At 40.1% G+C, this 13,341-nt stretch overlaps 1 protein-coding gene across 9 annotated transcripts in view; it reads left to right on the top strand.

The window, feature by feature from the left end:
- The window catches only part of RPS6KC1 (ribosomal protein S6 kinase C1), a 92,340-nt gene that overhangs the window by 57,599 nt on the left and 21,400 nt on the right, over positions 1-13,341 (top strand). For all 9 annotated transcript variants that reach the window (XM_050893341.1, XM_050893344.1, XM_050893343.1 and 6 more), the window contains 2 exons: positions 3,905-3,952; positions 5,554-5,686. In XM_050893341.1, coding sequence (XP_050749298.1) covers positions 3,905-3,952; positions 5,554-5,686 — 181 coding nt within the window. The remainder of the gene's footprint in view (positions 1-3,904; positions 3,953-5,553; positions 5,687-13,341) is intronic.

Here is a 13,341-nt window from a genome sequence, read left to right as displayed (position 1 = left end):
GCAGCAGCCTGGTAATGCATCCAAGAGCTGCTCACCTTTCTCTGCTCTGTGTGATTAAAAAGTCAAGCAAATATACTTGTGACTGTCTCTTTCCTGGTCTTATTCCTTCCTGAAATGTCAGCTTTCTGATAGTGATTTATTCATTCATGTAGTCCTTTAATTATTTGCGTGAATCTGGTTAACCCCCCTTTTTGCAATATGCGTGCAGGCTGCCTCCCCTTGAAACAGGTTTTTGGTTTGGTAGGCCCATGTAAAGTCTGCAGTCTGCCAGGGCCAAATGGAGTGTCACTATGTGAATTTCTAAAGTTACTTTTATGGCTCTTCCTGGGCTTCTTGGAGTCCCTTTTGAGGTAAACAGCCTTGCAGAAAGGTTGGTATTGAATCAGCAAAGAAATAATTTTCCATGAAATGAAGTGGAGCTGTAGGTGATGATCACTGGGGGGAAGTATGATGCTTGATGGGAAGGAAAAAAAAGCTGGTTAGTAAGACTGGTTAGTCCATCTAGGTAGTTAACCTCAGAGGCACACAAATATTATTTGTTGTTATTACAGTTATAAAACTGTAGCTGCTACTTTCATTTTGATGTTGTAATAGAACAACAGATGAAGCTAGCCCTAAAGGGACCAGTTGTCTGCTTTATTCACTTTAGTGGTAGTCATTCTATATGTCGTCTTATAAGGCGAGGGCTTAGTAATCTGTTCTGTTACACCATATGCTAATACAGTGCTGATAAGCAAGTGTGAAAAATGAAAGGGAGGAATACATTAATTGTATTTGTGCAATAAGGTATGCTATCAAAGGTAATTATTTCATGACAGTTTTAGTTATAGCAGTTGTTTTATCATGGAATAAAAGATGGCTTTAGGAGCCTTTTATTGGAAAGACAATTGTATCAAATTAGTACCAAATTAGATTTTTGTCTTTATAAAGGTGAGCAAACCCATGAGCAGTTTTTAAATTGGTGTCTTCTACTCTACAAATGAACAAATCCTGTTTGAGGGTTAAAGAAGCTATTATTCTGTCCTTTATGCTGACAGCTTCATTACTGATTGGCCTACTGTTGGTATTAAAAAAATGTTTGGCTCCTTATGATCTTTGTGCACGCAACTATAATATTAATACAGACCATGGAACTGTTCATTAAGAAATGACTTTAAATGAGGTTGATGCTTGTAAATCTGGAGAGATACAGATGTTAAATGCTGCCATTCCTTTTCATATACAGCCGTATGGCTAATAATTTCCAAGTGGCTAAAGCTCTTGTTAGCAAGAGTGCTGGTGTGTTAAGAATGGCCCTATAAATAACTTTAAGAACTGAAGTTGAAGGTGCTTCTTTTAAAGACTATTGTTAACTAAACATTATTGCCAAACAGATGGAAAGCATTCACCAGCCTGATGTTTTTAGGTCTAATTATATTATCGCCAGTCCTGTACGGCTCAGTTGAAGAGGTGTATCCAGAGGCCAATTTATAATCATTTAGCTAACACCTGTTTGGGAGATATTGACAGTCAAAGGGCACATTTAAAAAAAAAAAATCACATATGTTCTCGTATTTATTGCCTCAATGTGAACAGTGTCTAGTTACAAACAAACTTGGGAGACGAAGAAGGAAAGTGACTGTAAACACATAGTTGTTTCCGAACCATTTTTATCTTCTTTTGGCACCTCTTGTAAAGTGGCTTTTATTTTTCTCTTGTTCTTTTGGTTTTCTTTATTGTTTGTTTGTTTGTTTGGGTTGTTTTTTTTTTTTTAATTCTAATTTTACACCTTTTGGTTAAGCAAGGATAACAAAACCAGTTTTACAGTTGTTATTTATTCAGCTGGTTTCCACTGTTTCTGGAAGCCCCAGGTAAGAGGCCTGAAAAGTTGTTCAGCACACTCAGTGGCCTGTGGACATTTGCATTGCCTTACCATGCCCTTGACATGGAAACTGTGTGTCATTCCTTTGTCAAAAAATCTCAGTAACACCAACTTCTGTTGATATTTTTTTTGCCAGAAGATATAGAACAGCTTTTAAAATCGGGTGCAACCCTAGTAAAAGAGGAGGTCTTTGAGATGGAGGGGCGTCTGTCACTTTATTTCTTTTGGTGAAATTTGGTGAGAGAGAAATGATTAAAAAAGACTCCAATTCTCCTCCTCTTGCCTGAGACGCTCAGGGGTGCAATGGGGAGAGACGGAGGGCAGTGTTTTGAATGCAGCCATCCCAAAGAGCAAAGGTTGCTTAGCTGCAGCCGCTGCTTGGGGGAAGTCAGCACAACCCTGCCCTGAGACCTCCCCTCCTGGCCCAGCCGCCTGGGCCTTTTGCATGTCTCCACCTCACCTCGCTGTGTGCACTGCACGGGATGGCTGTTTCCGCAGTTCCCTGGACGTGGGGAAAGTCAGCATGTCAACCTGGTAGACTTCAGCCTTTCAGAGATAGCAGGGCACGACTGCTTCGCTGCCCCACACAGCAGGGAGATAAGGGAGACTGTGTGCTGTGTTGTCCTTCTCCTGTCACCTGATGAATCCAATACCATGTTACTCCTGACACGTCATTCCTCTGCAAGAAGTCTTTTTTGATGCAAGCTGACTTAGTCTTCACTCTGTCTTGTCTATTGACTTGGAATTGCTGCATCTTGTCTATTGAACTCAAAGTTTGGTAACCCCAGTGCTGGCATTTGCAGCCCTTTAGGTGTTTGATTTTGCAGCCTAAATATTTTGGTGTAACTGGATGTGAATATTTATACTGGAAGTTTACAATGTCTATTGTAAATGAACAGTGAGTGCACACTCTTGTTCTTGTTCCTAGAGGAGGATTGGGCTTGTGCTTGTGCTGCTCCTATGGCTGTCTTGCAGCTGGTGCTTTTCAAGTATGTCTGTGTTCTTAGAGTTTGAAAACAATTAATTCCTGAGCAAGGTGATTTGATAGACGGAGATGCGGAGGGTTCCAGCTCTCTAAAGATGCAGTTTCCCAAATATATATACACATACATATTTTTGTTCATTTTGTTTTCAACACATAAATAAATGGAGCTTGCTAAGAGGGTAGTCGTTATTTACTACTTTTCTCATTGCTATGCTTTGTTTAAAGTGCTTTCAGGAGAGGTGATGCATTCCTAACAGAGATGCTCTCTGCAGCTGTAGGTGTTCTCCTCTCTGCAGCGAACCCATCCACTCTTTTCTTCCTAAATAAATCCTCTTTTTTTTTTTTCTTACCTTAATACTAGTTTACAGTAGCACAAAGGGACTTTCTTGCAGCCATTTCTGTTGTGGCTTGTGAGTGCTGCAAAACAAAAATGGCAGTGGAGGAATGAGACAGCAGTGACTATACAGTTGATAAAGCATTTTTTGTGGCCTGGGCATGTGTGTGGCCAGCTTTTAGTTTAGCTTCCTGGAAAGCAGGTACGTAGCCACCCTGCAAAAAAACCCCACAAAAAACCCCCTCTGGTAACCCACTGGTAGGCAACACATTTGATGTATAGGAAGCCTGATGGGAAAAAGTTTTGCACTAGGAAGGTAGGTACAGTGAAGATTTAAGTGAATCGACATAGGAAGGTAATGCTATGTGAAGGTTACTTTTTGTGCTTCATTGTGTTGCTACCATTGCATTTCTATAAATTGGGTTCTGCTAGATTATTGCTGTAATTATAAAGTACTGGTTATTTCTGTTACCAAGTTAGGATTCATTCTTTAAATTAGCTGATTGGGAATCAGGTGACATGCTGGTAGTTCTCTAGAGATCTATATCCTCAATCATATTTCTTTCCTAAAAAAAGACTGGTTATCAAATGTATGCTGCAGGGCTTTAATTTTTTTTTAATCATTACTTCCTTTGTACGCATATTCAACGTTAGATTTAAGAACTGTGTTTTGTTAACTTACTCATGTGAATCTTAAATATTTCTCTGAATGCTTTTTGCTTAGGTTTTGCTTGTAATGGACACTAGAACACAGCAGACGTTTATACTGAAGGTGAGTAAAGTCTTCTTCTATTACTCCTCTAAACAGTTTGGCCTCCTAAATTACACCAGCACACAAAGATCAATTTGCATCTAATGTATAGAGTTATCTCTGCCATATATTGTTACATTAATACATATATCCCTATTACGTGCACTGGAATTCTTTTTGTTGGTGTTCAGTTGCTTACCCTTCCTTTCTCTGTAACGTCTCTAGTGCTCAGATGTGCTGTTTTACTCACTTGAGTTGCCACCGGTTATTGAGACCAACACCTTAGCAGGCTTCGGTAAAGAATCACAGTTTCAATGGGCTGCTTAAAACATCTGTAAAGCCCTGGTGGCTCAGGACGTGCGCAGGCTGCTGCTGAAGGTGAAAATTCTCCTTAGCCCAAGTACATCCACAACACTTTGTGTTTGGTCGTCTCTTAGCTGAAGAATATGATACTGGCCAAAGTGGATTCTGGATGAAATGGACGACTGGTCTCATTGAAAATCGCTTTCCTATGTTTTACATCAGTAGGCTGTGAAAACTGATTTTAATGCTACTAAACGATTGAATTAACGAATAGTTAATTGGTCAGAATAAATTTTTCACATTACTCTTTTGTGTTTCAGAAAGTGCTCAGATCAAGATCCCAATATGCTTGGAGCATCTGTGATGCTGAGAATTAGTTTAGTATGAGTATTGTTATTGTCGCCGTTATTTCAGGCTCCTCTTGACATGAATTCCACTGCTGATGGGAGGAAGGGCTGAAAAACTGTGTCCCGAACATGGAGCTCTAATTGATTATTAACATTTTGTAACTTTGCTTCAGGTCTGGCTTACAACCCTGTCTTAACTTTGTGCATCTGGCCTTTGAAATTGTTTGTCTTAAGTATGTGCAGGGTACAGAAAACCTGTTTGTTCCTCAGAAAGGATTATTTGTGAATATTGTATATTAGAACCTCACTTTATCTACTGGCAGATAGGGTAAGATTGAATTTCCCATTTAACTGCTTATGTTTATCAATATTGTAATAGGTCACACTATTGATGTAATTTTTTTTTCTCTTTCTCTCTCCCGTCCCTTTCTCCCTCCCACATCAATTTTTTCACTTCTGGCAACTTCATCTCTGTGCTACCTCCCAAAAATCATTACCTCTCAAGGAGACTAATCCTTTCCTTTCCTTTTTGTTGTGGTGGTTGTTGTCTTTAGTAAAGTACAATGGAAATGTGAGGATTACCTGTAAGGCTAAGGCATTCTTTTGTCTTTAGAACTTGAATTGAATTTTTTTAATAGTGTCTTTTGGTCACACACAAAAATAAAATTTTAAAAAAAGGTCACAGGGAAATAACTGAGTGTCATCCTGATGACTTAGTTTGAGAGAGATTCTAATAAAAACATTGACCCATGTAATTGATTTTAATGGCAGCTTTGTGCCATCTTCTGTTCTCTGGAAATGCGCCAGATGCCATCAGCACAGCCTCGGGGGACCGAGGGGCATAGAGCAGCAGATGAGTGGTTTCTCTGAAGCCCAGAGTAACTCGGATAGATTAGTTTGGTTGATAAACACAGAGCACAGCAGGCTCCAAAGGCAACTGAGGGTACAACTGACCTTTTTGTTCTCTGTCAGGGTCTAAGGAAAAGTAGTGAGTACAGCAGGAGCAGAACGACCATCATCCCCCGCTGTGTGCCCAACATGGTGTGTCTGCACAAGTACATCATCTCCGAGGAGTCTGTCTTTCTCGTGTTACAGCATGCAGAAGGTTTGTCTCTCGTTTAAATATATTCTTGAAAAGAGTCAAAGGTTTAAGTTTTAATCAATGGTACATTTCACTGTCAAATTAATCTCTTATACATCTAATTAAAATATTTTTAGTGTGCCTAAGAGATGTCATGTAAGACACCCCACTCCCATCGTCTGTCCCTCCCCCTTTTTTCCCCCTCATTCTGTGGTGGATCTGATTCCTGTTTCAAATGGCCTCAAATCCTGATGGGTTACTTGAATTGTAGCAATATTGAAAGCTTCCAACTGTTTATTTTCTACAGGAGAGTGAGTGCTTTGACTGCAAACAACTATCTGCAGTATTTACAGTCATCTCGGAGATAAAATCTTTGGCTACTTTTGTAAACTTTGGCTAGTAAATCTTTTTAGCATCTTATAGTTAAAATGACAAGTATTTACACAAGAATTTAATAACTCTGCTAAAAAACATGAACATTTGCCTATTGGTTAATATTGCATAGTTATTCTGATCTGGATTTTTAAGAAAACAGCTAGTGGCATCACACAGGAGTTCAAAGCAGAACCACAGAGTTGTGCCTTCAAACTATTTATAAAATTCCTGTTAAATGTACAGGGAACAGGTGGCACAAAATAATTACATTTTTATTTTTTCGTCTAACACCTGGATTTAAATATTCCCTAAATGTAATTACCCATATTTGTTTAGAATGAGTGCAGAATATAAATTTTGGGATTGCTAATAGTTCTCTTTTTAGGAAATGTTAATAATTCAGTCAGAACGGATGATGTGAAGGAACTAAGCTAACTGATAGAGAAGATAATTTTATTACATTGAATATTATTTCTTTTTTTCCTAATAACTTAGATTTTTGCATTTTCATGAACAATTTGTCACATGAGGCCAGTTAAAGTTAACTTTACAACATGAATGACTGTTTCTGCTATGTGTGACTTAATTTTGCTATGAGCAGTGATGCATGAAGAAAAGCCTCACATTACAGTACTGCCTGATGGTGATCTCGAGGGTTTACAGTCCTGCTCTGTACAATGCTACTTTTCTTGAGGTGTGTGTAGTTCAGCAGAATAACTTGGAGACTCTCACCTGAACTGTAATCTCTACATAAGCTGGAGAAATAATATTTAAAAAAAAAACTACCCCAAACCAAACAAAAAACCCACCCACAACCCTTGTCAGATACCAGCTGCCCTTAAGGCTAGCATAATCAAAGGATAGAGACAGGATAAAATAATAATTTAAAAAAACTGTTCCTCATATTTCTGCAATTTCTGAAGACCTACAGTTTTGCTCTTCTCTTCAGGAAGAACGTTCCTTCTGAAGACAGTTGGAAAACTGGGTGAAGAAGTAGTGGAATTTGGGATGAGTAGTGGTCAGATGGAGGGAACAAAAATTTTAGGGAAGGCTTAATGTGACCAGTTGACAAAGATGATCTGAAAGTGCAAATTTTATTGTGACAACAGTGAGAAAAATGGAGACATTGCATGATCAGAGCTCTTTCATTTAAGAACAGAAACCTTAAAAAGGAATGACTTTCTCCTGGTCATCTTTGACATGATCACAAATGGAGTGAAATGTGCTTGGCCTGAATGTCTTGCTCTTACCAACATCGGCTGTGACATGTTTTGAGTTCTATGGGGGAAGGATTTTTAATTTACTAAGTGCCTTCTAAATCAAGTTTGTGCAACACACAGCCTTGTGCAGCGCCCCACTCCATTTGTTTGTTTGACTATATTCAGGGACTGGTCTTGCTCAACCCACTGATGATGGTCTTGATCACATCAGTCTTATGTTAGTAGCACTCATCCTTCAAATTACAAGGATAATAATATCAGGAATCCCTATAGATAAAGCTATCTTAAAATTTTATCCATCTCAGACCAACTATAAATAGAGAAGGTGCTTGTAGTTAATTTTGGAAAAGGATAAAAATTTCTAGGACAGTACTTTGTAAGTGATAGTGTCTGAAATTTTATTCCATGACTTTATGAAAGCTCTTAACATTCATACTCCAGGTAGTTCTATTCCAATAGGAAAGAAGATTCTGCCAGTCAAATTTATAAGTGGTAGTGATTTATTATGTTAGGTATGTTAGCTACACCATCAGGAAGTTCAAGGGTAAAATATTAATTTAAGTGGGCAATGGCTTGAATTATAGCAAATTCAGAGGAGATTTTAATGTTATGTGCAGACAATTATGTATTTGCTAAGCAGCTTACTATTTCCTGTTCGTAGTAAATTTTAACTGTGTTATTAAGTGCAGCACTATTGGGTTCTGTATGGAATTCTGCAAGCTTGACTGCAGACTGTTGCTCAAGATGAAGACTTTTTTTTTTTTTTTTTTTCTTTTGGTAAATCATGATGCCATTACATGCTCAGAACTGGTGAATGAGGTCTTGGGTTCTCTTGCAGGCTTTTCTCATGGCCACAGTTGGAGGCTTCAAGGGTGTCTCAGAAGCATGAAAGTCCATAAAGTTATCTTGTAGCTTTGTTGGAAAGCACTTGGCAAATTCTAGTGTGGTAGAGAGCCAATCTGATGTTAATGAGGCCTCGCTTCTTCTTGGCACTACTAACTCCAGAAATTTTAGAAACAGATGCTTCAAAAATAGGCTGGGGGGCTTCCATGGGACATCAAAGTTTAAGTGGCTGTTAGAAGCTGTCAAATCTCTTTAAGCGTAAACAAGCTGGAGTTCCTATCAATCTGGAGAGCACTCAAGAAACTTCATGCTGAAGAGGCTTGCTGCACGCAGGAATTGATAGACAACAACATGGTAGCGTTCTGGCTTGCAAAGCTGGAGATTTGTCGTTAGGAAAGGAGATAGTACTAGCTGTAAATATTTGACAGCAATCGGAAAATGTAGGAAAGGTGATATGGTCCTTGGCAAGTGACTTTTTCAGGAGGCTGCTTTGAAATAATAGCTTTTGCTCAAAGTTCATCGGGAACTGGGAGCTTTGCCTAAACTAGCAAACTTTCTAGCAGAGATTCACCAGCAGCAGTGGAAGCAGCCGTGTATATAAGGCTCTGGTGTTTGTAACTACTGTCATGTTAGAGATTAGGTTGGCGATTAGCTTCCAATTCATGTGTACGCTGCAACCCCACTGTGGCTGCCATTGGGATGCTGTGAAACATTATTGTTGTATCATGGTAGTGCCTACATGTCTGGTTCCCTTTTGGCCTAGAAACTGTGCAAGCATAATTTTATGTAGTCATTGTATATTAACATGATGAAGTTTACCAGTAGACATGTCCTTCTTGAAAAGGAGGACAGTGATTCTAAGTAAACCATAAGGTTGTTCTTTTTCCAGTGTATTGGGTTTGCATGGCAAGGTTTTGGTAGCAGGGGGGCTACAGGGATGGCTTCTGTGAGAAGGTGCCAGAAGCTTCCCCTATGTCTGATAGAGCCAATGCCAGCCGGCTCCAAGACAAACTCGCTGCTGGCCAACGCCAAGCCCATCAGCGACAGTGGTAGCACCTCTGGGATAACATATTTAAGAAGGGGGGAAAACTGTAACCAGAGAGAGAAGTGAGAGTATCTGAGAGAAACAACTCCGCAGACACCAAGGTCAGGGAAGAAGGAGGGGGAGGAGGTGCTCCGGGTGCTGGAGCAGAGATTCCCCTGCAGCCCGTGGTGAAGACCATGGTGAGGCAGGCTGTCCCCCTGCAGCCCATGGAGGTTAATGATTGAGCAGATATCCACCTGCAGCCCATGGAGAATCCCACACTGGAGCAGGCGGGTGCCCGAAGGAGGCTGTGACCCCATGGGAAGCCTGCCGCTGGAGCAGGCTCCTGGCGGGACCCATGGAGAGAGGAGCCCACGCTGGAGCAGGTTTGCTGGCAGGACTTGTGACCCCGCGGGGGACCCACGCTGGAGCAGTCTGTTCCTGAAGGACTGCACCCCATGGATGGGACCCACGCTGGAGCAGTTTGTGAAGAACTGTAGCCTGTGGGAAGGACTCACGTTGGAGAAGTTCATGGAGGACTGTCTCCCATGGGAGGGACCCCATGCTGGAGCAGGGGAAGAGTGTGAGGAGTCCTCCCCCTGAGGAGGAAGGAGCAGCAGAAACAATCTGTGATGAACTGACCGCAACCCCCATTCCCCATCCCCCTGCGCCACTTGGCCGGGAGGAGGTAGAGCAAATTGGGAGTAAAGTTGAGCCCAGGAAGAAGGGAGGGGTGGAGGGGAAGGTGTTTTTAAGATTTGGTTTTATTTCTCATTATCCTACTCTGATTTTGACTGGTAATAAATTAATTTAAATTTTTCCCTGAGTCTGTTTTGCCTGTGATGGTAATTGCTGAGTGATCTCCTTGTCCTTATCTCCACCGACAAGCCTTTCATTGTATTTTCTCTCCTCTCTCCAGCTGAGGAGGCGCTCAGAGGAGTGATAGAGCGGCTTTGGTGGGCACTTGGCATCCAGCCAGGGTCAACCCACCACATCCAGCAGGGAAGAATATTCAGTTTGCATGAGGTGCATGACTTATGGTTGAGACTCCTGGCCATAAACAAATTCTTATGCAGTGATGTAGAGAGTTGGGCCTGGTTTTGGAGTATCATTCAAGCAGATGTCTTTCAGTATGCTGTTTTTGTTCCCTGACGGATCACAATTATTTGGAAGCCTGGATTGTTCACTTTGACTTTGTTTGGGATTTCCTAAATACAGTGACTACTGCATTCTTAGCTGCATTCCAGTTCTGCAGGAATTGGAGTATATCATCCTTCAGAGTAAACTCATGGGCCAAGCTAGCAAAAGCCATTGATTTATTTTGGAAAATGCCTCCTTAGTCAGCCAGTCTTTCAGGATGTGAAGCTGAAATGCAAAGTGTCTGAGCACCGGGTAAGGAAAAATCCAACAGGTCATGAATTTTTCTTGTCACCTAGGACAAAAACATGTTTAGGAGACTAAATTTGCTGATGTGTGAGGTTTCATTTTATCCTGTGATAAGTACTATATAGTCTCTGTATCTTCTTCTCTTTGATGTTCCTGCATCAAGTGCTATTAATAACAAAAAACTGCAGAAATGTTTGAAGAATATAAAAATATTATGGAACTAACAAGATTCCTAGTCAGCTTCATCACTTGGTCACTTCATGCTGAAATTTACTGTTGATTATTTTGGACACTAACTTTTTAGATTCTGCCTCTAGAAGCGGAGTTATAACCTCTAGAGTGCTGGAAATGTGGTTAAGTGAGGCAATTCTAGTAAGTAATTTTACATTGAATAACTGCAGAAGAATGTAGAGCTTGGTGATTTTCATGTGCTAATAAAACCAGAAAGAGAGTGGGCTAGACTGGTTGTAGAGTCAGTTCACAGTAGAAGAAAATAATCTTAATAATTAGTTATGTTAATACTGTACTTCTGAAATTGTATGAAACTGATAAACTTTAGCTTAAAACGGTAGCTTTTATGGTTATTTAGTATGTTAGACTATTTGACAATGACTGAAGCTTACTTGTTTGGATTGATTTCTGTAATTTTAGTTTTTATAGATTCCTGATACTATATTAGCATGGCTTGCTAATGGGTTTTCTTGATCTTACACAACACATGGGGAGAGGGGGAAAGATTATTAGTATGTCATTCATAAAGGCATAATTATATATCCAGATACAAATATCACTCTTGTTTGACCCTGGATTGGACATTTTCAGAAAGGAATAAAATTGTTGTTTTTCACTATAGAACACAATTATTGAATAGCATTTATTTATGTATTTCCACTTGACCAGGAGGCCAGTCTTGAAATATTTGTATGTAAACATATTTGGACATAATAAATTTTTTTTTTATTTACTTGCATTTAACTCTAAATTGGAGTTGCAGTAAGTAGTCATTTCCACTGTGATTTCTAAGTCCAAGTGATTATTAATGAGCAACTTCTTTTTTGAAAAGGTAAGATAATACATTTACAAATGGAAAATGAGTCACTGTTGCAGTTCTCTCTGTTTTCACAGGTGAACAGTGGTGAATTCGTGAATACTGTAAGGATAAAGAGGTGTTGTGGTTTTTTTTTTGTCTATTGCAAATTTTAGGTTTGCTGAAAGCATTTGAAATTGAACATTTTTAAAAACATAGACTGAACCTCTTGACTCTTCCAGTGATTTTTCTGTGCGGTTTTGAAGGATTGATCTCAACACGTCTGTTTTCCTTCCTTTAACCCTTCTTGGGTCTCCTTCTTTAAGCTACACTAAGACTTTGAGTAGAGGCCAGAATCTATTGGAGGCTGCATGAAGTGAGGTGGAGGGAGCAGAAGACAGGAGTTGTCCTGAGAGCAGCTTGACCTGTCTATAGGTGAAAAGCTATGTCGTGCGAGGATAATTATTGCACTTTTCATACTACCGGGCAGCCGAGCCCCTTCTTACCTTAATGTAGGGGTACGAAACATTTAGGTCATTGAGAGCCATTCAGGTGTCTCATGTAAAAACACACCTGGTGTCTAGTAATGACACAGGAAAAAAACATGACAACATCACAGAAATAAGGTTTTGAGCTTTCTGCATCCCTGGGTCGAAGCTCAACCCACGCCTCCATTAGAAAGACCTTTTCTTACTACTTGCTTCTGAGGAAGGACTGATAGTGTTAATATTTGCATTAAAGCTGTGCCTGGAGGCTGAGGTGCTGTTGTGCCAGGCACTGTCCAAAGCTGCAAAAATGTAATGTGGATCTTCGTGAGTCGTGTTCTGTGGACACTCTTTGAAACCTGAGATTTGTGTTTTCATAAGAAATTTGTGAAGCATAAATAATAACCACTAGTAATATGAAGACGGAAGTATTTAGCATTTGCTTGTACTAATTAATATAATGTAGGTGGGATGGGGAGACTTTGTGTTTTATTAAATGCAGCAGGGCTGTGGTTGTCGAATGAGGTTTTATTGTTTGGTATGAAAGGACCCTGAATAATTCCATGCCTAGTTAATAAACTGGGCAAAGTTATTTTGCAAGCACTATTTATTTAAGGTAATTTAATTGAGATTTTTAAGAAAATTAATTGTTATAAAAATATTGTTCCATCAGGGTCTTGGGGTAAAATTAAACTTTTGTGTTGCTGCTTTTGTCATGGATGAAAGTGTGGAAAAGAGGAGAAAGTCTTTCACACATATATAAAAATATGTATGTTCTCGCTCTCATTCTCTTTTCTGTTGTTTTCTCTCCCTGCAATTCCACAGCAAAAGCATGAATAAATGTAAAAATGTAGTATTAGAAAAAGAATTATTGGTGATTATGGGATGAACAACTTTTAATTTTACCAAATCAGTTTAAAACCAGTAATTCTGAAGTCCTGTGCAAGCTGCAGGGCTCAGAAGGCACGGCAGTGCCCTGGCTCTGCCTTTGCCCTGCTGAACAGCTGTGTAACACGTTGTATTTAAGGCAAGTGGCTTCATCTTAGGAGTCTACACGGACTCACTGCTTCTCACGGAGGCAAGGTCCTGCTTGTCAGGCACTTCTGGCAGGACCAGAGCCCTTGGTCTCACCGATGCAGGGCGGCGGGTAGCTTGTGTCCAGGCAAGCTCAGAGTCAGTCGCTGCCCAGGGAGGCAGCCTGCTTCGCTGGGCTGAGGGCTGCTGCTCTGCTAGGAGTGACTGATGAGCCATGTCTTGCTACTGTGGCATGGCACACTTGCAGGTATTTTGAATGCATCTTTGGGTAAGTATTTAAAGTG

The sequence above is a fragment of the Gymnogyps californianus genome, chromosome 3 (genome assembly GCF_018139145.2).
Source record: "Gymnogyps californianus isolate 813 chromosome 3, ASM1813914v2, whole genome shotgun sequence".
In the NCBI taxonomy this organism is placed as follows: Eukaryota; Metazoa; Chordata; class Aves; order Accipitriformes; family Cathartidae; genus Gymnogyps; species Gymnogyps californianus.
The sequence above is the reverse complement of the archived record's forward strand: the minus strand, read 5'-3'. Positions and strand labels throughout refer to the sequence as shown.